The following is a 26,528-nucleotide window of genomic DNA, read 5'->3' as shown; positions in this document are numbered from 1 at the left end:
TATAGTCTGGAATCCTTATTTCAAGAGTATGTCTTTTATAAGGGCACTGGACCTAAATGTATACTATGAATAACTGATACATTTGTGCATCTTAAGAGATACCTACAAATAGTATAAAAATTATTTTAAAATCTATGCAAAATATAGAAAGTATATGAAAAAAATTAAAACTAAATGTAAAGAGCAATAAAAGTCAAAGGAAATAAAAAAAAGAAAAGAAAAATTAGTAATTAAAAATAAATTAGGAGATGTACAATGGTCTTAATTTTAAAATAGAAAAAATATGTATACAATAAAAAACAAATTAAAACATAAAAATTAAAAGAAAGAAATAGAATATGTATCACATGCACAGCCATTAAGGCTCATATAAACTGATTTATATACCCTGTAGAATACAAAAATCATAGAATAAAAGATAAAAAACCCCCCCCACAAAATAATAATGATAACAATACTAATAATATATATATAGAGAGAGAGGAGAGAAAGAGAGGGAGGGAGATGTTGCCCAGGCCCTAAATTCTGGTCCTATGCCACTAATAATATGTCCTTTACCTTCGTTCAACATGTTCATTTAACCTCTATCTTTGTTTATAATGGGATTAGTGTTACAGAAGAGGATGGCACTATTTTTTGCCTTTCTCTAAGTAAGTGTCCGGATACATAACCTCTGGAGAGATGTGCCCTGTATAAATATAAGGCTGAGCTCAGAGAGTACGTGCTCGCCTTTGCAGGAGGATTCTGCTGCTTTTGTAGTAAGAATCAGAAGAATGGCCATGATGTGAATCTGGAGAATCCTTGTGGGCCTGCTAATTATTCCCGTCTAGGAGGTCCCTCTGTCACTATGGATGCAGGTAAATGCTCCCTAGATAGTGACCAAGAGGTAACTGGGAGGACATATGGACCACTACAACTTTATGATAGATACCGTGGCCTTATCTAGATGTTTCTTTCTGTGAAGAATTCAGTGAGATGATGTGAGTCCCTATTTAACTTATATAAGAAGAATGGCCAATGCAGCAGTAGGAGATAGAGATCTAAACGGTCTGATAAAGAGAGAGGAAGCATAAGCTGTGTTTATTTTGTTGTTGATATTTGTCTCTGCTATGGAATCCTATGACTCATCCTTTTGTGATTTTGATTGTTAATTGACTCTGGTACCCAAGAAGAATCAAGGATGTATAATTTTGAACTCTAATCCCTTGTATGATACTTTGGGTTGTGAATTCCAGATTGGGGGTCTGCTAATGAAGGGTGAAAAACGACTGAAGATTTTTGTGCAGGGGGTGCAAGCTGAAAAGTCACAGAGGGGGAAAGGTAGAGCTTGCATTTTCCCTGTCATTGCCCTCAGCCTCTGAGCTAGATCCAGTCCAACATCTAACCAATTATATTTTAAACCACAGAGTTGATGCCAAACCCACAAAAACCCAATATCAGACGCATCTCCCTTTCCCATAAGGGGGCAGATGATAGGGTTCCCAGGAGTGTGGCAGGGTTGCAAGATTCCTAGAAATATCATTAGCGATTCTATCTCTATCAGCCACATCTCTAAGAAGTCTGACCCCTGTCTTCCCTCTTCTCCAGCTTTTATTTAATCAAAACTTCAAAGGCGACAACTCCCTCGCTCTGCTCAGGAAGGATGGAGCCTCTTTTCATTTTTCCCAGGCAACCTGCCAGACCTGGGGGTATCAGACCCACAGTATGCCCTAGCTTCGGGTAGCCTGCTCACCTTTACTCAAAATATTAGAAAAAGACTGAGCCCTAGGGCCCTAGAGCACTCCGGTAAAACAAAGAATTTGTTAAGGAAAAAAAGGAATCTAAAACAAGAGGCAGGAAGATCGGATAAGACGTCCTTCTTCCAATAGAAAGGTTTCTAAAATACATGGTAATAAGTAGGGAAAGGCACCCTGCCTTCTCTACTTAACCCAGGTCTCAACTCTAGAAACACCAGGGTCCTTCCCTAGGAAAACAAACCGAAAAGAGAAGAGCAAAGGGACATGTTGCCTTTAGGAGGGTCAACTCAAAAATCCCCAATTCAAGATGGTAGTATAGGGTTAAATAGCAAATAAACTTACCATCTCCTAATCGAATTCTGCTGTCTCTGCATAAAGTTGTACCATGCCTCTTACTAGAGGTGTGTACTTTTTAAAAGCCCTGCACTGACTTTAGTGCAGCAGTACTTTTGACATTTATTAGACCACTAATCACGATTTTACCATGCATGCTACAAATATTTTGGTGTGTCCTGTAGTGACTGACTCGCCCCCATTATGGGAGAAAACACGTAAGAAGCCTAGATGGAGACTCAGCACGAGCTATGCTTTGTAATGGTTTTAGAGTATGGGTAGTGAATAAAACTTGATATTTGTGATTACTCATGATCAATCACAATAAATATCTTCATCTGCTAAGAATTTCCCTTTGTCATGATGATGCATGGTAACAAAGGCAACTCTCATGAAGAAGAGATACAGTTTCTGCCACAATCCATTGTTTCCTACAATCCAAAATACTCCAGTATCAGTCGCAGTGCAGACAAAGGCCTTTTTCATGGTACTCATGGACTGCTGAACTAGTCATGGATCCTACATTAGAGGAGATAAAATATTAAAAGTATTTCAAATATCAAAATATATTCAAGTTGCTTGATGTTTATGATTAGTATTCCTGATATACTTGGGGAAGAAGCTGGAATCTGCAGTGATTCCCAATCTGGTCCTTGAGTACTCCCCCTCCCCCATCCTCTCTGGTTTTCAGGATAATTGTATGAAAATCTCTCTCATGCATATTCATTGTGGATATCTTGAAAGTCAGACTGGCTATAGGCTCCTCTTGGATGAGGTTAGGGACCAGTGCATTAGGGATATTATTGTCTTCTGAGAGCCTAGAAGCACCAAGTCATTAAAAATGTTTTGTCAATAAAATAAATGACATTTCATCTATGCATTTTACTGGGAAAAGGTATGCAAGCCTAGTAAAAAACTTTGACCAATGATTCAGTATTAGGCTGATTCACTAAAATGTGCTATCCACGTTTGTGAATAAGCCCTGTTAGAAATAATGGGAGCATTGATTTTTTTTTTTTTTGGGTGTCGTTTTCATTTCGGGGTGTTTTACTGTCAAATTTTCTTTTTGTAATGGTTTCTGGAGGTAGTTAATTCATGTTTCCCTCGTTTCGGAGTTAGTGCGCACTAATGGGGTTTAGTGTGCACTAACTTCATGTTAGTGCGCACTACCTGGTTTTCTAATTCCAGAGTTAGTGCACCCTAATACTAACTGATTGTGTGCACTAACAAAAAATGTTACCAATAAGTTAAAAAATGTCAATTGGGGGGGGAGGGCAGTTCATTAGCTAGAGGTATGATTCTGCATTCCCAGGGGGTTCTCGGGTGGGGAGGGGGGATTTGAAGGTCTCGGGAAGTTCAACAAGGCCCAATTTAATACTTTAAGGGGAGAATCAGGAGGCTAGAAGGAGGACCTACCTAGATCCGGACCCTGACTCGGTGCTGCCGGGCCAACTTGATTATAAGTGGGGGCCGGGGGAGGGCTGAGAGGATGGACCCAGACCCAAACCTGCTGGGCCAGACTTTATTTTAATGTGAGAGGTGGGGGTTTGGCCTGCTGGGGAAGGAGGGAGCACTCACTTGCCAAGCCGACTTACTCAGCTGGCCTGGTCCTTCTAAGTGAGTTTTGGTGCCCTCCTTTTACCATGAGAAGTTTAAGACCTGCATACAATGTTCTGTGGTAAAAGGAGATGTACTAGGCAGCCTCCCCATTAGCGTGCCTCCTTGCATTGCAGGGGAATAGCTAAAAAGGTTTATTACCCTGCCATTTGCATGAGATGTGCTAAGTTTGCCGCATTTATTTTTTTTTTGTGCTAAAGCTTTTATTACATACCTAGGCAAGGTTAACGCCAAAAATCCCAAGCTAAAACATAGGACTTACTATTTGCTAATAGCACATGCTATTTCTGAATAGGGCACACTATCTGAATATAGTGAACATTAAAATCGATAGAAAATAAAAAAACATTTTGTGGGGTTTTTTTTCTATCATTTCTTTTTTTAAATGACATGAAACAATATAATGTCATTGACATTGTCTATGTCATTTCAAGTGAAAGCACATCCCTAAATATTAACAGTGAAATCCTCCAGGAAGGACAGTCCAACAGCATGGTTTGCACTTTCTTCCCTAGGAGTGATTGAGCTGCTCAGCAAATGAGACGGGTTCTCGGTACCCGCTTCATACCAACAGTCTCTGTCACACACCTACACAGACTGATCCCAAAACTCACTACCTACCTACCTGCTGGAAAATGCCCAGATCACATCTAGCTAGATCACTTACTGCCCCCTGCACAGGGTTCCCTGGAAGGTACCAAAGTGGCCAGTCACCAGGTGTTACACATACTCTTGTGGGAGTTTTGACATGGTGGGCAGATGGAAGCACACTTCTGGACGTATTTATGTGGGCTGGACAGGGATGGAGTCTTCTCTGCCTTAAAATACATGTCCTTTGTGGCTTTGAAGGCTCAATTCAGAACTCTTAGTAAGAGGGCCAGCACCTTAGCTCTGAGGAGCTGGGAGAGAGGAGACGTCTAGCCAGTGAAAATAGAAATAACAACTCTTCACATAGATTGCACTTTCCTTTCTGTTTTAAATACCTGCAACTATTCTACCTCACCAATAAATGTAAGCCTGTGGAAGCCTTTGTGTGGCAGGTCTGTGTTTCCTGCTGTCAAAGGTTCATTTCAGCATTTACAAAACCCCTTAAACAGGACTTGCATTCCCTCAGCCCTTGTACCTGGGACAGCAGGTGGCTAAATAAGCAATAGTATCTACCTTGCAATATAAATACAGAGCAAAACGTTGAAAATCATAAATACATTTTACTCATCAAGGATTTCTCTCCTTTATTTGGTAGGGGTTCACAGCCATTCATTTTGCAGCTTTTCATGGCAGGCTTGAATGCTTGAAATTACTACATGAAAAATACAACGTGGATGTGAACCTGCCCAGCAAAGCTGGCTGGAGGCCTATTCATCTTGCTTTGAACAGGAAGAGCAGAACCCAGGCTTTGAATTGTGTGAGATATCTCATTGAGAAAGGGGCAAACATCAATGTGTGAGTAAAACCTTACAAAAGTTGTGGAATATTGTGAATATGGTGGGTGCCGACATAATGCAAAGGTAGAAGTACTGTATTAGTCTTAGCCTGCCCAAAATAAAATTGCTAAAAGAAACCCAACAAATTAATTGGGAAGAGGTGATCCATTTACTTTGCTAACAAATGTTCTAATTTTCTATTATTAAGGGTAATGTTTTGGAGATCTAGCACTTAATAAATTATAGAACTTCCCTGATGTTTGTCCAATCAACAAGCAACTTTTTAATGTCATAATAGATCTGTACTGCTTCTTGTTCAGAATCCTTCCTATCCCTAGCATCACCTGACGTTCTATTCTGGAACTCTTCATGACAGCTAAGTAGGTAGCTTATCTGCCTATCTCTGCATTGTATATATATTGGTGTGTGTGTGTGTGTGTGTGTGTGTGGGTGGTAGCAGCTCAGTTCCCTGTGACCAGTATCATGTCCCAAACATTCCCAGCAGGCAAGCAATACCATTAGTTATTACCGTGAATAGAATTTATTTATTTGTTGTATGCTGGTCCTGCTGAGGTCCAGCATTCTTGCACAGATATATTACAAGTACACTGACAGATAATCTGCTCACTAATTTCTCCCTGTAATACAAGTGTCCTTTATTGCTCTTCTCAGCATCAGGGATTTCTTCCTTCTTTCTTCCTCTTCCTCCATTCCTTGTCCATCTTATCTAGGGTTGCGAACTGGCTCCAGATTTTCAGGACAGGTTGATCCAGTCCTAGCTTTACTCGCCTGCATGTAGATACTTATAGTCTTGCTTTTCTTAGGGAATGCATTAGGGAAATTGGAATAAGTCGCAGCATGTAATGGGTTAAAACCAGGACTGGATCAGCCTGTACTGAAAATCTGGAGCCAGTTGGCAACCCTAATCTTACTTTGTCTGCTAAGATGGAGACTACATAGCCTAATTAGGTGTTCAGCTGCTTAGCTTTCATCAAACTTACCACAAATCAGGATAACAGCTTATTACTCCATCTTGTGTCTCAGTAATATATGCATCTGCTACAAAATGCAAGTATCGTATGATGTAAACTCATAACCATAGCAACTATGGGGTCCATATTCAGCCACAGACCTGCTAGTTAAATTATCCGGATTTACTTATCTGGCTAACTTTACTGGAATATTCAGTGGCACAGCCACACTGTTGAATATATCCAGCTTTCTTAAAGTTAGCTGAATAAATATATCCAGCTAACTTTAGGACAGCCTTACAGCGTGACCAGAGTTAGCCACTAGGTTAAGCAGCTAACTCCAAATGTTGGAATTAGCTGCATAACTTATACAATTAACTCTGGTCCGCCCCAAAACGAGTTCTGCCCACCCCCTGGACCCGCATACTACTTCAAATGTTATTGCTTTGCCATTTAGATGGATAACTTTTCAGTTATCCATCTAAATGGCTTCTGAATATCAGCTTCATTGTGTATGGAACACACATGAACAAACAATCTTGAGTTTGGAAAGTTCTCAGGGACTAAGATGAATATGTCACAGCCTTACAGCTCCATGCCATCCAACAATCTCCATGCCATCCAACAAGTAAAATACATTGCTTACACTTTGCTGACAGTTTTTGACCTTTCAGCATAATTTAGCTTGGATTCCATCTCTGCATTGTAATTTCAGATTTTTTTTTTCACTTATAATTTCAGACTTGCATGGATTTCTACATTTCTGAACTTTTCATATCTTCTGATCTTATCTTCAGAGGACTCATTGGGCTATTTCTTTTTACATGTGACACTGCACCTACCTTCTTTTTGATAAAGGTTTATGTCATCATGTGGGGTAAATGTTCTGGATACTCATCTTGGAGATGGTCGATATCTAATGGGGCACTACCACCATAAATTGTGTAGCCATGGATGATGGGTCCTCAATAGGTCTCCATACATCTTTTGATGTCTTCTCTGATGGCTGTTTGAAATATGCAGAGAGGAAGTACAAGTAGGAAAAGGTTATATAAAATCAATTTCTTTTTCCAGTCAAAATTTTCGCAAAACCATATTGCTTTAAATTTCTAGCTCTGAAAAGCTTCTGCTGTAACATTCACAGAAATAATGAGGAATAATAGGAATTAAAATCCCTTTTCTCCTTCCAAAACCTCTTTATCTGATTCTGTATTGCTACTCTCCCCACCTTTTTTTCTTTTCTCCCTTCCTTTTTCCCAAACCAACATTCTTTTCTTTATTCCCTTCACAGCCTCTGCCTTTTCTGTTCTTTTCATCCCTAATATGCAATTACCTTTTCTTTTGTTCTCTCTATCCTTAATGTCCCCTGGCAAAATTATTTCCGTGTTCCTTGAGCACAAATCCCCAAGGCCACGCTGCTCGCTTCTCCCCTCCACTCCCTGGGTTTATGTTGCTGGCTGCTTCCTTCAGCTGGGCTTTGATCATTAGCCCAGCATTGGCGGCCCCTTTTTTTTGCACAGACCTCCCATGCCTGATGGTTTCTTTCTTGCTTAGGCCATGGGAGAGAGATTCCCAGGCTCAAGTCCCAGCCCTTTCTATCTTCCTTTAGTTCCATCAACCAGCAGGAGATTTGCAGCCCTGAAATGTGCAAATTTCAGAACTTTTCTCTCTCCTGGATAGTAGCTTGTGCTGGTGGGATGGAAGAAAGTTTCATAGCAATTATTCTTATGCCATCTCAACACTGCCTTGCACAAAGTAAGGCTCGCTTTATTTCTTTGTAATATGATACCAAGAAATGTTGTGCCTGCCAATGCATGGCTCCTTTGTGACTTCCAGGCTCATGTCTGCTTGATTTGCTGGTGAATGTGATGATTGCTTTACTACACATAGAAAATCTAATATGAAGTTTGTGATGAATTTTTTTTCTGTTGTCAGTCTCAGACAATAGCATACTTATTATCTCATGGTGTCAGTTGATCTGATAACAGCAGTTACGGAACAAACCTTTCTCTGTATAATAACAGAGTGTATAAAAATAGGTTTGAATTAGTAATCACAGCAGATATCAGATGAAGTTAGTGTAGCAACATGAGGTTTGTCTTTAGACAGTGACTTTTATTACTAAAAAAACTCTTTAAGGACAAACGCTTAAGGATATTGACAAATGTCATGAGGTTGTAAAATAAAGCCTGAGTTGAAGAATTCATTTTTCGTTTAGCAGTAACCGAATGCATAAATTGTTGAAGAAACAGGAGAGCTTCACTGTAGATAGCATCAGTTTCGCCTAGGGGTGGATGAGTTGGTTGAGACCTAGATCATAAACCAGCCTGAAAAATCTCAGCCACAGCCATTCTTATCCATCAAGCTAGTCCAATGGAAATTCAGGACTCTTCAGATGTCACTCACCTCTGACAATCATGATGTTTATAGGTTTTGACTTTCTACCTCAGAAGAGTCATAAAAGTGTGATTGCAACAGTGTTCCATAGGGAAATGCTGCTAACATAATGGAGTATTTCTAGAGCAAAGCCAACTATCAATCTCAAGAAGTAACAGGCGAGAGCTGCCAGAACATTGATGTCCCAGCTCTTCCCCATGCCACCTCATTTTTAGCAGAGAGAAAATATTAAGAATTCAGGTGAAGAGATGCAAAACCTTTACATTTCCAATGGGCCACATTATTTATTAAAACCAAAACTGTTTTAGATGTGCAGAAGGCAAAGTGACTCCCCTCCACCAGGCATCGAGGGAGGGACTTCATGAATGCATCACTGCCCTGGTTGAAGCCGGAGCAGATGTTCATGCCAAGAATGCTCAAGGACACAAACCCATTGACATCTGCAAACTCTGGTGCCACAGAAACTGTGCCAGGTGGGTGAACTCCTCTGAATGCTACAGCAGAATGCCTGTGCTTTATGGGGGCAATTTTCAAACTGTGCTTTTGGGGATAAACTCTGCAGGTACATTTTACCCCAGTGTTCAGCGTGCATGCACATTTGCTTTGATATTTGCAGTGGGCACAAAGTGCCTGCCGGTGTTTACACCTGCTTTTCTGTGCAGGAGCTTTTTTCATGTGAAAGAGCGTGCATAGAATTGAAAATGGATATGGATGAACTTTCCTAAACCCAACCCCAGGAATATCTTTAACTGTGGCTAAAATTAAGCAGTGTTGTTCAACACTGCACATGTTTTTAAGCCATAGTCAAGGAAGGCATATTTCAGTCAAGTTAGGCATGGAAATCACTACTCATGAAACTGGCTTTGAAAATTGTCAAATTATTCCACAAGAGACTAACCAGATGAATCCACCTTAAAAAAAATATGGAGTAGATTTTAAAAGGTTGCGTGCGGGCATACATGTGCGCGTGCTACCCGGCGCGCCCACATGTACACCCGATTTTATAACTTGGTGTGCAGGCATACGCAAGTTATAAAATCCGGGGTTGGCGCGCGCAAGAGGGTGCACAATTGTGTACCTTGCGTGCGCTGAGCCGTGCAGCCTTCCTCCGTTCCCTACCCCCCACCCCACTTACCCTTCCCGTCCCCTTCCTCCCCCGACCTTTCCCCCCTACCTTTTTTCTTTTTTTTAATCTCCAAACTTACTTCAGTCCAACTGCCGGTGCACAATCCACAGCACAGCAGAAAATATGGTCGTTGTGCCAGGAGCCTGACCCCACCCCTTTTTGTAAGCCGACTTACATGCATCCCGGGGCTTTACGCGCATCGCCGGGCCCTTTTAAAATAAGCCCGGCGCTCATAACCTTTTTAAAATCCGGCCCTATGTGAAGTGTATACCATGGGAAATAAATCTTTAAGGGATGATCACATAAAGTATAATAACTCTTATATTATTTCTTGCCACTAAAGTCTAATCGCAGCCTTGAAAAGCTCGATAATGATATAAGCTTTCAAAAAATTAATAATTATGTCACTTGTGCAACTTCTGAAATCCCAAGAAGAGCTAGATGAAATGGCCCCTTTTTCCAGAATTCGATGTTCCCAACTAGATCTGATTAGGGACATCGATTTATTTTTTTTTTTAAAGATGCGATTGCATTTAGCACCATTTTTGCATTTAAGAAGTTGCATAAGTGATACAATTAATAGTTTCTTGAAAGCTTAAATCAGTAATGAGCTTTTTAAGGCTGTGATTATACTTTATTGGTGAGTGTATGTATATATATATATATATATATATATATATATATATATATATATATATAATATAAGACTTATACTCTTATGAGTTAGATTTTAAAAGCCCGGCTTGTACATCAATTAGGGGATCTGCACACAAGTCTGGCATACACGTGACCACTGAATTTTCAAAGGTACAAGATGCATGCACATCTCGGGCTACATGCACATCTCACTGAGTTTCAAAAAGGGGCGGAGAATGGGCGTGGTCTGGGGCAGGGCTAAGAGATATGCAAGTATATGCTCTCACACCTGAGTATGCACCCAGGTCCAGTGCTGTGTAAGTTTACATCTGCTAAGGAGGAGGTGTAACTTAAAAAATAAAAAAATTCCCAGCCATTTCTGATGGGTTTAAAGGGTCTGGGGTAGCAGGGGAGTGCAAGCTATTAAACCAGGGAGGTTTGGAGGACCTAGCTCTCAACTGGGAAACTCATTATAAAATACCCTGACTTACATGGTAGAAACAGGATTTATGTGGCTAGGCATGTGCCCATTTAAAATCAGGCGCACATGTGCACGTGCCCAGGGTATTTTATAACATGCTCACATGTTATAATATAACTGCAACCCTAGGCGTGCGCCAATGCACACGTATCAATGTGTGCCTGCATGCCGGTTTGAAAGTTACTGTCCGTTTGCTCACCACATATATGATTGTCTCTTAAAGCATTAATAGGAACTTTTAGTTGCCAGTAAGCGCATTAGATCCAGAAATATATATATATATATTTTTCCATTTTATAGACTTCACATATTTTTGAAAATTGTTATCCATCTTTGGTAGAAAAGCCATCAAACCAATATTTGATGTACATGGAAAAAATGTGAGCAAAAAACAGATAGACCAGTGTCCTTAAATGTGGGGATACTTTTATTCGCTGTGCAACGTAACAGGATAGAAACAAATACGCCCAAATTTACATGACAGATTCACATATGCCCGACTCAGGCCGCGTTTCACCCAAACAATTAGGCTGCATCAGGGGCCAGACTGTATCTTGGTAAGCATAGGTGTAGCTGTGTTCATAAAGATCATGGTAAGCTAAAACTGTGGTGTATTACGATAATCACCGGGTGTTACTGTACTTATGTGTATCGCGGTAACCAAAAAATAACTCTGTAGCGTCTTTGCTAGGGCGACGCTGTCTCAAGCTTGAACTAAAGTAAGTACAGAGTTATTTTGTGGTTACCGCAATTCACATAAGTACAGTATCTATCTATCTATCCATATATATGAATGATACAATTTCTGACCCTGCCAAGAGTTAAACTGTTAAATAAAATAGGCAAGCATCTGCGTGACAAAATATGCATACATGATGGACTCACAGGCTGCAGAGCCCTGGCAATTAGGAGCAATTAGTCTTCAGGAACAGGCCATATTGGAGAATGGTACAAAAGAAGGCCACAAATGCAGTGGAGCCATTATCAATAGCATCAGATGAAAAGCACAGAAATCATGTTTCACTAGTGAAAGTGGTCACTGGAGGAGAGTTGACTACTTTGGGTGCAGTTATATTAAGAAGTGATACTGGAGCCGGGCCACAAGTTCAGTCAGACGGAGGAAGCACCAAGCAAGTGTGCCAGAATCGGAGTCCAGTGAGCAGAAATGATAAGCAGAAATGATGGCAGCCGCAGGCCTATTTCAAATTTTTTTTTTTTTTAACTTTTTTAAACTTTCGGGACCTCCAACTTAATATCGCCATGATATTAAGTCGGAGGGTGCACAGAAAAACAGTTTTTACTGCTTTTCTGTGCACTTTCCCAGTGCCCAGAGAAATTAGCGCCTTCCTTTGGGTAGGCGCTAATTTCTGAAAGTAAAATGTGCGGCTTGGCTGCACATTTTACTTAATGAATCGCGCGTGAATACCTAATAGGGCCATCAACATGCATTTGCATGTTGCGGGCGCTATTAGGTTCGGGGGGGGGGGGGGTTGGACGCACGTTTTGGACGCGCTATTACCCCTTACTGAATAAGGGGTAAAGCTAGCGCATCGAAAACGCGCGTCCAAATGCCAGCTAACAGTGCGCTCCGTGCAACCTGTTAAGAAGACACAGCATGCATACACAAACACACACACACACACGCAAACGAATTCAGGCAAACCCATACTACAAAGCACACACACATAAACATATACAGCGAACATACAAATACATATACCCAGAAGCATGCGAAGAACAGGTAATTATGCTAGTCTGTAAACATATCAATTGTGCTACTAGATGTGCCATCTATATTTTTCCTCATATTTGATAAGCTACATTGTCTTTTATTTCACAGTCCATTATCTATTTACTGTGTCTCCTATAATTCAGTAATGTTATGTATACGTTCTCTGTGCCCATCACTCATATCTTAGTGATGCTCCATTTTTCTTATAATGTATGCATTTTTTTCTCAGTAATACTTCTACGATGCTAAATATACTGCATTGTGTATACTGTCTCTGCACTGCTTTCCGGAAACTATAACATTTCTCCTTTAAACTTTAGTGGTATGTGTTTTTCTTTTATTCAGCAAAAAAATAGGTACAGGACCCAAAGACTATTTTTGCTGCTCCATATTTCACAAGCAAAGAGCAAATCATTCAAATGTTTTATTCAAAAACAGTTCCAAAAAAGGAGCACAGTTCAAAAATGATCTTTTTGACAAAATTCCTTTGCTATATCATGCCACTATCTTGTCTCTGCTTTTTCTTTTATATGCCATTTCTCTAGATATCTCAGTACCTGTATGTGGAAGAAGGACAAAGCCACTGTTGCTCAAGAAATCCAGAGACTAACTAAATTAAAAAGCAACCTGCAGGAAGCTGAAGAGGAAATGTATGATACATGTAAGGTAATAAAGGATTATGCCACATTGAAATTTGAAGTAGTTATTCTTGAATTGTTGCTCTGAAAACTGTGGACTGACAGTTGCAGCAGATGTGCATTGGTATTCATTGCCTAATAATGATATTTATTATTTGTACAATGCTATCAAGGTACAAAATGAGATACAAGATAATTTCCATGATTACAAAGTCTTTGTACCAAGGACATTACAGTCTTAAGTTTGAGAAGAGAAAGGAAAGGTTTAATTGACTTGTTCAAAGTCACACAAGGAGTGGCAGAGATGTGTCATGGATGTGAGCCCTTGGGCTGTGAAGTGCTTGACGCAGTCTAGTAGGCAAACCTGCTAGACCCATGCTGACAGCTGGTAGACTGGGTCTAGGGCTTCACCTATACCAGCCCTGTTCCCCACAAGTTGAGCCCTTGGGTTCCAGAGCCCAGCAGGGCTCAGGTGAGTGTCCTGTAATGAATGGTCAGGTGAAGTCGATTTAACAGGCCTAGGTCAGGGTGGGCAGTGAGCAAGCAGTGTTGAGGTCCAGGCCGAAGTCAGGGCAGGTGGAGTACAGGCAAGGTCAAGGTGCAGGCTGAGGTCAGGGCAGGCAAAGGCCAATCAGTGTCGAGGTCCAAGCTGAAGTCAGAACAGGCAGCAAACCAAGAGAGTGGTCAGGGACCAGACAGGGTCAACACCAGAAATTGAGTAGAGCTGGACAGACAAGACATGGACAGGGGCCCAGGACACAACATAGAAAAAAAGGCAAGGCAGGGCAACAACTAGGAGGCAAGGCATGACAAAAACAAGACGACAAGGCAGGCAACAACAAGGAAGCAAGGCAGGCAGAGAAACAGCAAGGCAAGGCACTGAGACAGAGAAACAATACACATTGCAGGAGCAGGAGGACCTGATGCTGAGGCACCAATGAATGGGTCGACTGGGTTTAAATAACCAGCTTCCCATAATGTCATCCAGGTACCCTAACAAGGATTTCCTGCTTTGGGGCCCAATTCAAAGATGAGAGCACATGTCCCCGCACCTATGGGCATCTGTACCATGAAGATGACAGTATGGTGTTGAGGCAGGCCAACAGCATTCTGGGGTGAGTGCAGCCGGTTGCGCGGCCATCTCACAGCTGGCCAAACATTATAGTACCTACCTTCTAAGCTCCCTCCCCAAAGCCTCTGGGTTTAGACTTGGGGGGAAAGAGATGATGGAATTCTCAGATAAGACTAGGAACTTGCATGTTTGACATGGGTTCCCAGATGTTCTCCTCAGGGCCAAACTCCTTCCACAAGATGAGGTAGTGGAGATTATTTTGAATAAGCTTGGAGTTGATCTCTTGAACTTCATACTCCCTATCCTCCTCTGAGGTTACTTCAGTTGGTCTAGGAGAAGATCGTGATGTTCAAGATAAAAGTAAAAGCTAGAGAAGAGACACCTGGAAAATACTGTGGACTGGTCCAATCTGATGAAAGACTGGGAATGTGCTGATGAAGAGTGTTGAAAACTTTGTGGATGGATTCTTCAGTCAAAGATTGTGGGTATTTAGCCATCTTGGAAAACTGATTTACTATGACCCAGATTGTGGAACACTTGTTGGAGGGAGGAAGATCTGTGACAAAATTCATGGTCACATGGGAATATGGTCTCTTGAGGACCAAGGGCAGGCGTGAAAGGTCTTCTTAATGGCATGATTGGGACAGGACTTCATGTAGCACTGCATGTAATGTCTCACTTGAGGTCACCAATAGTGGTGGAAGACCGGAAGAGCAGTTCAGTAATCTTGGCAATCCCAGGGTGATCTGCCAAGCAGGAATCATGTGCCCAGCTAAGTGCTTCTTCCTGAAGGTGTTTAGGAACCACCGTCTTCCCTGGAGGTATGGGGACCGCTGTGGCTACAATAATCCTTTCAGGATCGATAATGTGGCAGAGAGGTTCTGTTAGATTTTCTGTTTCAAAGGACTGGGATAGGGTGTCAGCCCACTAATTGGTACCATAGCTTCAGGTCAAAGCAGGTAAAAAATAAAGACCAGCGGGTCTGACGCGAATTTAGCTGTTAGGCTTGCTGGAGGTATTGCAGGTTTTTGTGGTCCATGAAGATCATGACTGGATATCTAGTTCCCTCCAATAAGTGCACCATTCCTCCAAGGCCAGTTTTACCACCAGAAGTTCTCTGCCTCCAATGGTGTAATTTCTTTCTGTAGGTGTAAACTTCTTGGGAAAAAAAATAAATAGGGGAAGTGCTGTTTGAGCCTTGAGGACAGCCCCCACCCCAGTAGCAGAGGCAACTACCTTTATGATAAAAGATTTAGACAGACCTGGTTTAGGGTGGCCAACTTTTCCATGGACCATAACTGGACATCCCCCCTAAACTTCATGCTTTGGGGAGGGGAGGCAGGGGGGGGGGGTATTATAGACTATGCCAATTGTTGATCCACTCATTATTTAGCTTTCAAGCACCCCCTTTGTTTTATAAAATGTTATTTCAATTATCCTCATAAACACATCAGTGTCGTTTATGCAGTTTTGCTCTCCATCACCACTAAAGCCTTTCTAATATACACCCACCTCCATACTTCCCTGTAAACACACAGCCTCCTCTATCACACAGGTGGGTTCACTCTCCCTTTCCTTAAAACCTTCCAAACTTTTCATCTGTGTCTCCTTTGTGTCACCTGTTTCTCAATATGCACTCCCCCTCCTTGGTGCACTCCTCTCTTGTGCTGCCCTCTTGTCTCTAGTCCTCTCCCTCCCCATGCTCTTGTCTTTCTCTCCCTCCTTCTTCCCTCCTATCTCCCTCTCCTCTCCAGTGCCTTTCTCTGTCTCCTTTGCTCCTGTGTCCTGGGTCTCCTTTGAGCCTCTTCTGTCTCTTCCCTTCCCCCATCTTTGTTTCCCACCTTCCCTCATTCTCCCGTTGTACCTCTCCCCTTTCCTGTGACTTTCCTCCCTTGCTCCCTATGTGTCTATCTTCCTTTTCTTTCCCTTCCCTCTGTCCCCTCTGTCTCTCCCTTTTCCTCACTTTGTGACTCTGCCTGTCTCTTCCCCTCCTCAGTTCCTGTATCCCTTGGATGGCTTGCTGCAGCCCCTCTGTCAGGTCTTGGCCCAGCACTTAGTGAGGGAGGGAGAGGGACCCAGAAGGCATTGCTGCAGATATCTGTGGAGCCACTGGGAATTGAGGGCTGTGCTGTGCCCCACCTCTTTTCCCCATCCCATCCAATCACAAAACAGGAAAGGAGTTAAGAGGGCAGGGACACATCACAGCTCTTGGCTCTGTCTTTCCTTGTGACCAGGAAGCTGTGGGAAAGAGGAGCCTCTTGCAAAAATCAGATTTTCAGTGTCCGTTCAGTACTTCTGACCGGGTACTGTAGAGCACATCTGGAAACCTGGCTGTCCAGTCCAAAATTGGACAGTTGGCAACCCTAGTCTAGGTGCTAGAGGCAAGGATGCTTGAGAAATGTTTGCTTGAGTTGAAGGCTTAGACGGCTTTTTTGGACCAATTCTGGGTGTTGGCATCTTTCTTAGTAAGGACAGTAAGAGGGGCCACCAGGGAAAAATAGCTATGAACAAATTGTTGATAGTAATTGGCGAAGCCCAAAAATGTTTACAGGGCCTTGAGTCCCATTGGCTGAGGCCAATCCTGAATAGCCTTCACCTTTGCCGAGTCTATGTGTAGGCCATGATGGGAGATGATAAAGCCCAAGAATGGGAGAATCTCTTATTCGAAGGTACATTTCTTGTGTTTGGTTTATTAGTGATTTTCATAGAGGCTCTGTAGCACTTGTTTTGACATGCTCACGGTGCTATGTCAAGGAGCATGATAAATTGAGAATGTTGTCTAGGTACACCAGGATGTGTGAATAGAGGAGGTCCCTGAAGATTTTGTTAATCACGTGCTGAAAAATGGCAGGGGCATTGCAAAGGTCAAATGGCATTACCAGGTATTCATAAAGCCTGTTCATGAGTGTTGAATTCCATCTTCCATTCATCCGCTTCGTGTATCTGAATGAGATTATAGGCTCCAAGGTTGCTACTGGAAAACTATGCGAGTGTACCAATCCTTCATCAATAAAATTCCCCCGCACTGGAGTCCAAGAATGCCTTGATGTGCACCTCTGCACCGTTGGCAAGGAAAGTGATCAGCACAAGCAGTTGAGGAGAGAGTGAGGACTGGGTTAGGGTTGCCTCTAAAATCAACCCTAGGCTCAGAAGTTTCCCACTTTCACGGGACAACAGCCAGCAAAATCACAGAACATATAGAAAGACATGGTTTAATGGAACAAAGTCAGCATGGCTTTACCCAGGGCAAGTTTTGCCTCACAAATCTGCTTCACTTTTTTGAAGGAGTTAATAAACATGTGGATAAAGGTGAACCGGTAGATATAGTATACTTGGATTTTCAGAAGGCGTTTGACAAAGTTCCTCATGAGAGGCTTCTAGGAAAAGTAAAAAGTCATGGGATAGGTGGCGATGTCCTTTCGTGGATTGCAAACTGGCTAAAAGACAGGAAACAGAGAGTAGGATTAAATGGGCAATTTTCTCAGTGGAAGGGAGTGGACAGTGGAGTGCCTCAGGGATCTGTATTGGGACCCTTACTGTTCAATATATTTATAAATGATCTGGAAAGAAATACGACGAGTGAGATAATCAAATTTGCAGATGACACAAAATTGTTCAGAGTAGTTAAATCACAAGCAGATTGTGATAAATTGCAGGAAGACCTTGTGAGACTGGAAAATTGGGCATCCAAATGGCAGATGAAATTTAATGTGGATAAGTGCAAGGTGATGCATATAGGGAAAAATAACCCATGCTATAATTACACAATGTTGGGGTCCATATTAGGTGCAACAACCCAAGAAAGAGATCTAGGTGTCATAGTGGATAACACATTGAAATCGTCGGTGCAGTGTGCTGCGGCAGTCAAAAAAGCAAACAGAATGTTGGGAATTATTAGAAAAGGAATGATGAATAAAACGGAAAATGTCATAATGCCTCTGTATCGCTCCATGGTGAGACCACACCTTGAATACTGTGTACAATTCTGGTCGCCGCATCTCAAAAAAGATATAATTGCGATGGAGAAGGTACAGAGAAGGGCTACCAAAATGATAAGGGGAATGGAACAACTCCCCTATGAGGAAAGACTAAAGAGGTTAGGACTTTTCAGCTTGGAGAAGAGACGACTGAGGGGGGATATGATAGAGGTGTTTAAAATCATGAGAGGTCTAGAACGGGTAGATGTGAATCGGTTATTTACTCTTTCTGATAGTAGAAAGACTAGGGGGCACTCCATGAAGTTAGCATGGGGCACATTTAAAACTAATCGGAGAAAGTTCTTTTTTACTCAACGCACAATTAAACTCTGGAATTTGTTGCCAGAGGATGTGGTTCGTGCAGTTAGTATAGCTGTGTTTAAAAAAGGATTGGATAAGTTCTTGGAGGAGAAGTCCATTACCTGCTATTAAGTTCACTTAGAGAATAGCCACTGCCATTAGCAATGGTTACATGGAATAGACTTAGTTTTTGGGTACTTGCCAGGTTCTTATGGCCTGGATTGGCCACTGTTGGAAACAGGATGCTGGGCTTGATGGACCCTTGGTCTGACCCAGTATGGCATTTTCTTATCTTCTTATGTTCTTAAAGTGTCCTTGTGACACAATAGAGACAGAGGTTGAACTACCTGCATCTCTGCTTTTTTTCTTCTGTGAGATAAGGTCTGCCAAATTGCATGGGTTCTTTAGTGGAGGAAGCAGGTATGGCATCTGTGGAAGGAATCAGAGGACACAAACTTGGGAGCCAGCTTGAAATGCCATCACTAAGCCTCTCTCTCCCAGGACTTCTTCTAAATGCAGAGGTCCATACGAAGAGGCATCAGGTCCCAACCAGCTAGATCATCCTTAATGCCCTCTGCAAGGCCCTGCCAAAAGATGGCGGTGAGGCTGTCTTCATCTCAGCGAAGTTCCAAGGCCAGCATCTGGAATTGAATGGCACAGTTTCCCACCATTTGGGTGCCCTGCCTAATGCAGAGTAATTCAGTGGCAGCAGAGGACCACCAACCAGGCTCATCAAAATTCTGCTGGAACTGTTTAAGGAAGTTGTCCAGATTCCCCATAAGGCGGTCATTATTTTTCCACAGGGGTGAAGGCCAGGCTAGGGCAGCACCTAGAATAAATGCCACTTTGACCCGGTCTGAAGGGAAGTTGGGTGCCTGTAGCTCAAAATGCATCAGGCACTGGTTTATGAAGCCTCTGCAGACTTTGGGATCTCCATCATACCTGTGTCGCAGTAGTAAATGTGGGATGGGATCCAGATGCCGGTTCAGTGCCACTGAAGGTAGAACAGGTGAGGGTGAGGATACAGGGACCAGCAAGGTGTCCATTCATACAGCGAGACCATGGAGCAGCTGGTCATTGGATTGAGCTGGTCTTGTTTTTGCTGGACTTGGATGCCAATCCAGAAATAGCCTGAGACAGGGACGAGTCCACTGAGCTCATGGCTTCAGCAATCTGTCACGGATGTGAGCTCTTGGGCTGTGATGTGGTTGACAGCCTAGTAGGCAAAGCCGTTAGGCTGACAGCTGGTGGGCACGGTCTCACAAGGGCTGGGCCTAGGGCTTCGGCGAGGGTCCTGTAATGAACAGTCAGGTGAAGTCAAGTAATAGGCTAAGGTCAGGGCGGGCAGCGAGCAAACAGTGTCTAGGTCCAGGATGAGGTCAGGGCAGGCAGAGGTCAATCACTATCAAGGTCCAAGTTGAAATCAGGGTAGGCGGTAATCCAGGAGAATGGTCAGGGTCTGAAGCCAGGTCAATACCAGAAGCAGAGTAGAGACGGATGGACAAGACACGGACAGGGGACCAGGACATGGCGGGAAAAGACAAGGTAAGGCAGAGCAACAACTAGGAGGCAAGGCATGAAAACAACATGGAGGCAAGGCAGTTAGGGAAACAACAAGGCACGGCACTGAGACAGAGAAGCAACATGCGCCCTGCAGGAGCAGGAAGATCTGTTGCTGAGGTGCTGGTGAACGGGCCAGCTGGGTTTAAATAGCTAGCTTCTCATGATGTCATCCAGGCATGCCGATGAGATTTCCTGCTGCAGAGCCCATATCAAGGATGAAAGCACATGTGCCCATGCCTATGGGTGCATGCAGGAGTGGTGGTGTCCATATTGTGAAGAAGACAGTATAGCTTCAGGGCCAGCAGGCAGCATCCTGGGGTGAGCGTGGCTTCTTGCAGGGCGATCCTGCGGCTGGCCAAAAGTTATAAGATGGGAACTAAATCAAGATGATTCACTGCTTTACAAAGCCCACATGCAAACTATCGGGTCCTTTTTCAAAAATCCACTGAGCAGGAACGATAACCAGCTAATTTTAATTTGTATCTTTGGCTGGATTTTCAGCTGAACCTAACCGGCTAGGTTTTGGCTAAAAATTCCCCTTTATCTAAGAAGACAAATTTGCCTGGCTAGACATAGGACTATTGTTTTGCCACTCAGAGTTAACAAGATAACTTTAAGGCTATATTCCACCTTCAGCTTCTCCATGCCTCTAGCTCCACTACATTTTTAACTGGTTTAATGTATGTACCTCATGCATATAGCCAATTTAATTTAGCCAGTCAGTGAGGGAAATTTTTAAGCAGTTAGTTTTAGCCGGTAAACTCTATCTTTTCAGTTGTCTCTATTACCCTAGGCGCCTGGTATAAAATTACCCTCATGTTCTAACAGCATGTGTCAACTAAAATCTGCATGTAGAAAATATACGTAGACTTTAGTCCAAGTTTTCAATGAGGACTTGCATAATCCACTTTAAGAGTCATTGGGTGTGCATGGTACCTTGGCAGCATAAACACACACAATTACATTTGTAATTTCACAGGTGTAGATAGGTGCATGTAGATTTACATGAATATTTTTGAAAATCAAAAGCATGCACTTATATATTTAACGCACCCCAACTATGCCCCCTCCCCCTGGAATACCTCTTTCTAATGCACTTAAAAATACATACAAAATCATTTTTACATGCACGCAATCCCCCAGCAATGTTCAGAATCCTATGCACACAGTCAGGTTTTATGCACATAAATCCTTTTGAAAATTCAGCCCTTAAGTTGTAAAGAATATTATGGGAGTTATTCGGGGAAACATTTCCTGATTGGGTGCTGTCTCTACATCATTTATGGTTGGAGATTATGAGACACCATTTCCTTAGTGCTGGGCATGGGAGTAATGAGTCTGAATTGTCCGGTGTAATTGTGAACAGAGAACATTGGTTGACTGGGTGCCATCTCAACATTGCCCATGGTTTGATATTATGAAACACTTTATTTTGTCGGACATAGAGAAGCAATAAGTTTGGTGCATCTGGGGGAATTGTGAAGAGAGAACACCATGAAGTTTTGAATATTTTCGGCAAAGAATAGTACAAGTAGCTATATTGCTTCATTCTTATAAGCATCTTGGTGCAACACTACCCAGCGAACAGTGGTCTAATTCTCCGTTGCCACTTTATATATACTGTTTGATCTTGGACTCAGTTCTGTCAACACACAAGCTAAGTGAACTCTCTCTGGGTTGTTTAATATTTTAGGATTTTGTTTATATGACTTATCCCGCTCTGTGATCAGCCTAGGATTGGTGCCCTCACATTGGGGCGGATTTTCAGAGCCCTGCTCGCCTTAATCCGCCTAAATCCGGGCGGATTTAGGCGAGCAGGGCCCTGCGCGCCGGTGCCCCTATGTTCAATAGGCCTACCGGCGCGTGCAGACCCCGGGACTCGCGTAAGTCCCGGGGTTTTCCGAGGGGGGCGTGTTGGGGGCGTGTCGAGGGGGCGGGCTCGATCCGCATGGCGTTTTTGGGGTGGGCCGTAGCGTTTCGGGGGCAGGCCCGAGGGCGTGGTTACGGCCCGGGGCAGTCTGGGGGCGTGGCCACACCCTCCGGACCCGCCCCCAGGTCGCGTCCCGGCGCGCTAGCGGCCCGCTGGCGCGCGGGAATTTACGTCTCCCTCCAGGAGGCCTAAATCCCCCGACAAAGGTAAGGGGGGGGGGTTTAGATAGGGCCGGGCGGGTGGGTTAGGTAGGGGAAGGGAGGGGAAGGTGAGGGGAGGGTAAAAGAAAGTTCCCTCCGAGGCCGCTTCGATTTCAGAGCGGCCTCGGAGGGAACGGATGTAGGCTGCGCCTGATGCGCCTGATGCGCCAACAAAAGTACGCCAAATCGCGCTATTTGAAAATCTACCCCATTGGATTTAGTTTTTCATCGGATGACCTTTTAAATATTTGGAATTGTTTTGTGTCTTATCATTTTTTGTTTGTTTGTGTTTTTGTCTTGTCTTGCCTTGTGCTGTCGAATGTTCTGTGTATTTAGTGTGGGTTAGGTAGGGGAAGGGAGGGGAAGGTGAGGGGAGGGTAAAAGAAAGTTCCCTCCGAGGCCGCTTCGATTTCAGAGCGGCCTCGGAGGGAACGGATGTAGGCGGCGCCTGATGCGCCAACAAAAGTACGCCAAATCGCGCTATTTGAAAATCTACCCCATTGGATTTAGTTTTTCATCGGATGACCTTTTTAAATATTTGGAATTGTTTTGTGTCTTATCATTTTTTGTTTGTTTGTGTTTTTGTCTTGTCTTGCCTTGTGCTGTCGAATGTTCTGTGTATTTAGTGTATTATATATTTGTGGAGAGTCTTAGTAAACCACTGCCTACATTTTAAATGATATTGAATCTAAATAACAATTTGTATTTTGGTACTATACTTCATTTATATTTTTTTGTAATAAAAATTTGGTTTTGGGTGGATAAGTACAATTTTTGGTATAGTATTTTTTTAGTGAGTTTTTCTATATCTTTACTGTTCTAAGTGAGTATTTCGGTTGTTCCTTTAGATAGAACAGTGACAGCGGTCCTTTTTGTATACACAAGAATATTATGCATACTTCCAGTTTCCCAAAAACATCTTAAACTGACATATGTCTTTATCGTTTTATGTACTTTACTGCAGGAATACTATGACCATCAGCGTCAGGTGGCATTTAATAACTGGATTGAAAGCAAACAATTACCCGAACGTCTTAAAGTGTTGCCGACATACCAAAAGATGCATCCTTCTGGGTTAAGAGTAGCAACAGGGAAATTAATGGACAAGATCTTGGCTCTGAAAAAAAAGCATAAGAACAACAAAAGAAATAGCCAATTTTATGAAAAAGAGAGTGAAACAATAATAGGCCTGGAGAAGGAGGAGAAGCCAGACACCATGCCCCAGTTAAATTCACATGAAAAACATACTTCCACTGGGACTCACAAGAGTTTGCAAAGTGAGTCCTGCAAAACAAAGCCTTCCTCAACTTGGCAGAACATATGGAACTACAGCACTAACATCAGAACTCATCCTGTATCAAATATCTTCCGACCTGTAGAAATCAGATTGAGTACTTCCCCTGACGAGACTAAGGATCATGACTTGGGGTCCTATGTGTTTCTCTCCAAGGATAAGCAGGGCAAGCCCAAAATCACAGCAGCTGCTGGCCAGGCTATCTCTCCTGTCCCAAAGTTATCCTATGAGATCATAAAGAGAAATCTTTTCCCAGAAAGTGTAGTGCACCGCATACACATACCACAGGAATTTAAAGCCACCTATGTCTTTGATTTGGAGAAAAAACGGTCTCCCACCCCAGCTCAGAGGCCTATGCAGGAAATGGTGTTTCACTTGCGTGAAACCTTAGACCCAAAGTACATGAAGCTGATCGACGGAGAAAATGAATCACCTGTGAACGAGAGCAATGGCTAAAATGTTTCAGCAACAGAGGAGCTCGTGTTCCTGCCCTTTCTTATTTGGATTCTGGACCTTCTTTAACACAAAAAGGACTGAGGTACTGAAGCCTGCCACATTGCTTTTCATTTTTCACACATTTTACCACCTAAATATGAAAACCATCTGGCAAACAATCATCCTCCCACCTATTCAATTTAGCAAACAGAATGCTTTTTGCCCTTTTCATTGATTTTGTTACTTGAAATAAGTTTGTCATATGTATAGTGCAGTTAAACAAACCCCACCCATTAGCCTTCAATAGTACTCCATACTCAATTTTCTCATTAACATTTGGCTTTTAACATTTAAACCCATTGCTACTGTACGACAATACAAACGGGCTTGCCACATTTCATTTACATGTAAAATATAGGTAAATTGATACTTGGAGTAAGAACACTGCGACACAAAAGTCTCTAGGGAAACCACTTTTTCTTTTTTAATTATATGCTTCAACAATAACATCTTTTCATTGTGTAATCTTCTCTTTGTATATGGTTCACTCATTTTTAAATTGTATGAAAAGCATAAACAAGCAGATTTCTCATAGAGTCAACATAATGTTTTGACAATGTGTAGAGATAACAGCAATCACAGCTAGGGTTAGGAGCAATCCAAGAAGCCCTCTTCCCTTTTGGATCATGATCTGAGGCTGGATTGTAATGATCATTGAAATCATTGCTAATCAAAATAGGGAATTAAGAGGTCAATTATCTCCAAAGGTTTGGACATTTATTACTACATGAATAGTGGCCAAATAGCAGAATATCCACTCATGAAATGGAAGGTTCAGACTTTATTTATGTGAATTTTGAAACTTCAAAACATGTTTGGAAGCCCCAAAGGGAGCTTCAGATTGCACAGAATACAGAGTCTGTCAATAACTCTCCATTATCAGGCTCCTCTCCACCTCCAGCTCTACTTACCAAGAGTCATTCACCCACCTAGGTAATAGATGTGTGACTTAACTGCCTCCTTTAATCCTGTTCCTTGACTAGACTGATTCCTGCTCAGTGCAGGAGTAGATTCAGGTTGCCTCTATTTAGAAGGGTAGCTCCCACTATTTCATCTGGAAGGAAAAATGGAATCTTATTTTTTTTTCTTCCCCTGGATTAACATGGTAGCTAGCTAATCTCTATGGTTAAACAGTTATTTACCTTTTCAAATAATACTAACATAAGGGAACATGCCATGAAACTAACAACCGTCAGATTCAAAACAGATCATAGAAAGTACTTTTTCGTTCAACGCACTGTCAAGCTGTGAAATCCATTGCCAGAGGATATGATCAAGACTACGAGTATAGTGGGGTTTAAAAGAGGTTTGGACAAGTTCCTGGAGGAAAAGTCCGTAACACATTATTAGCTAGGCAGAGAAAGAAAGCTATTGCTGTCCCTGGGAGTGAGTAACAGGAATTAAATCTACTTTATGAAATCTGCCAGGTACTTGTGACTTGGATTGACCACTGTCAGAGATAGAATGCGGGCCTCAATAGACTTTGCTCCCTACCCAACATGGCAGTTCTCATGATCTTATGTACCCCTTTTCTTTCCATTTGAATGATAATAGAAAGAAGCATCAGGAAAGAGTTGGGGAAAAGTGTATATGAAAAGAAAGTACTGTAATCGCCACAGCACATCACCCACTTCTCTTTTGGAAAAGTCTCACGATGGAGGGGAGGCAGTAGCATCTCTAGTACTTGGGGAGAAAAGGGGGTGCAACAGGAGGACAAGCCAAAGTGACATTTCCACACATCACACCCTTCATAGTATGGACCTCCCCCCCTCCCTTTAAATAGGCTATAAAAGACACTACAAGAAAGGGTCCTAAAGGCCTTCAATGCAGTATTTTATAGCATCATTCAGCCTCTCCTTCCACATGAGAGAGAAGGCTGGAGTTCTGTAAACATTCCCTGCAGACACAGACATTTCCCCAGTAGCAGATGCAGAGCAGAATTAGGAATTTTCCACCTCACCATTCCAAAAAAAATATTCAAACTCTAATGTCATCTCATTAACAGCAAACCCAAATTCCCTTCACTATCAGACACATTGGGGCAGATTTTTAAAAAATATGCGAGCGCGTACTTTTGTTCGCGCACCCGGCGCAAACAAGAGTACGCTGGATTTTAATAGATATGTGCGTAGCCGCGTGTATCTTTTAAAATCCGGGGTCGGCGCGTGCAAGGGGGTAAACATTTGTGCACCTTGCGCGCACCGAGCCCTGCGTGCGCCTCCCGAGGCCCGAGGCAGGCGTAACTCGTGCGCCGGCTGGCTGCCGGCCCGCAATTCCCCAGCCCGGGAGCAGTTTCGGAGGGCTCGGCCAATGCCCCCGGGCTGGAACTACGCCCGCGGCCCTGCCCCCGGACGGCACGTCGCCGAGACACGCCCCCGACGCACACTCCAGGAAAGCCCCGGGACTTATGCGCGTCCCGGGGCTTGCGCGCGCCACCGAGCCTATACAACATAGGCTCGGCGCACGCAGGGGGAGCTTGGGGCAGGTTTTCAGAGGGTATTTGCACGTATCTTACGCGCATACCCCTTCGAAAATCTGTCCCATTGTGATACGACACAAAACCCTGTCAAAAAGACACTTGGAACCTACATAGCATACGTGTCATA

At 42.9% G+C, this 26,528-nt stretch overlaps 1 protein-coding gene across 2 annotated transcripts in view; it reads left to right on the top strand.

Annotated features, from left to right (window-relative positions):
• The window catches only part of ANKRD53 (ankyrin repeat domain 53), a 46,786-nt gene extending 20,722 nt beyond the window's left edge, over positions 1–26,064 (top strand). For both annotated transcript variants that reach the window (XM_029594269.1, XM_029594279.1), the window contains exons 3-6: positions 4,930–5,129; positions 8,787–8,951; positions 12,999–13,119; positions 23,098–26,064. In XM_029594269.1, the coding sequence (XP_029450129.1) occupies positions 4,930–5,129; positions 8,787–8,951; positions 12,999–13,119; positions 23,098–23,883 (1,272 nt within the window). In that variant the 3' untranslated portion in view covers positions 23,884–26,064. The remainder of the gene's footprint in view (positions 1–4,929; positions 5,130–8,786; positions 8,952–12,998; positions 13,120–23,097) is intronic.
• The last annotated feature ends 464 nt before the right edge of the window (positions 26,065–26,528 follow it).

Source organism: Rhinatrema bivittatum, chromosome 1, assembly GCF_901001135.1.
Source record: "Rhinatrema bivittatum chromosome 1, aRhiBiv1.1, whole genome shotgun sequence".
NCBI classification, from domain to species: Eukaryota; Metazoa; Chordata; class Amphibia; order Gymnophiona; family Rhinatrematidae; genus Rhinatrema; species Rhinatrema bivittatum.
This window is presented reverse-complemented; position numbering and strand designations above follow the sequence as displayed.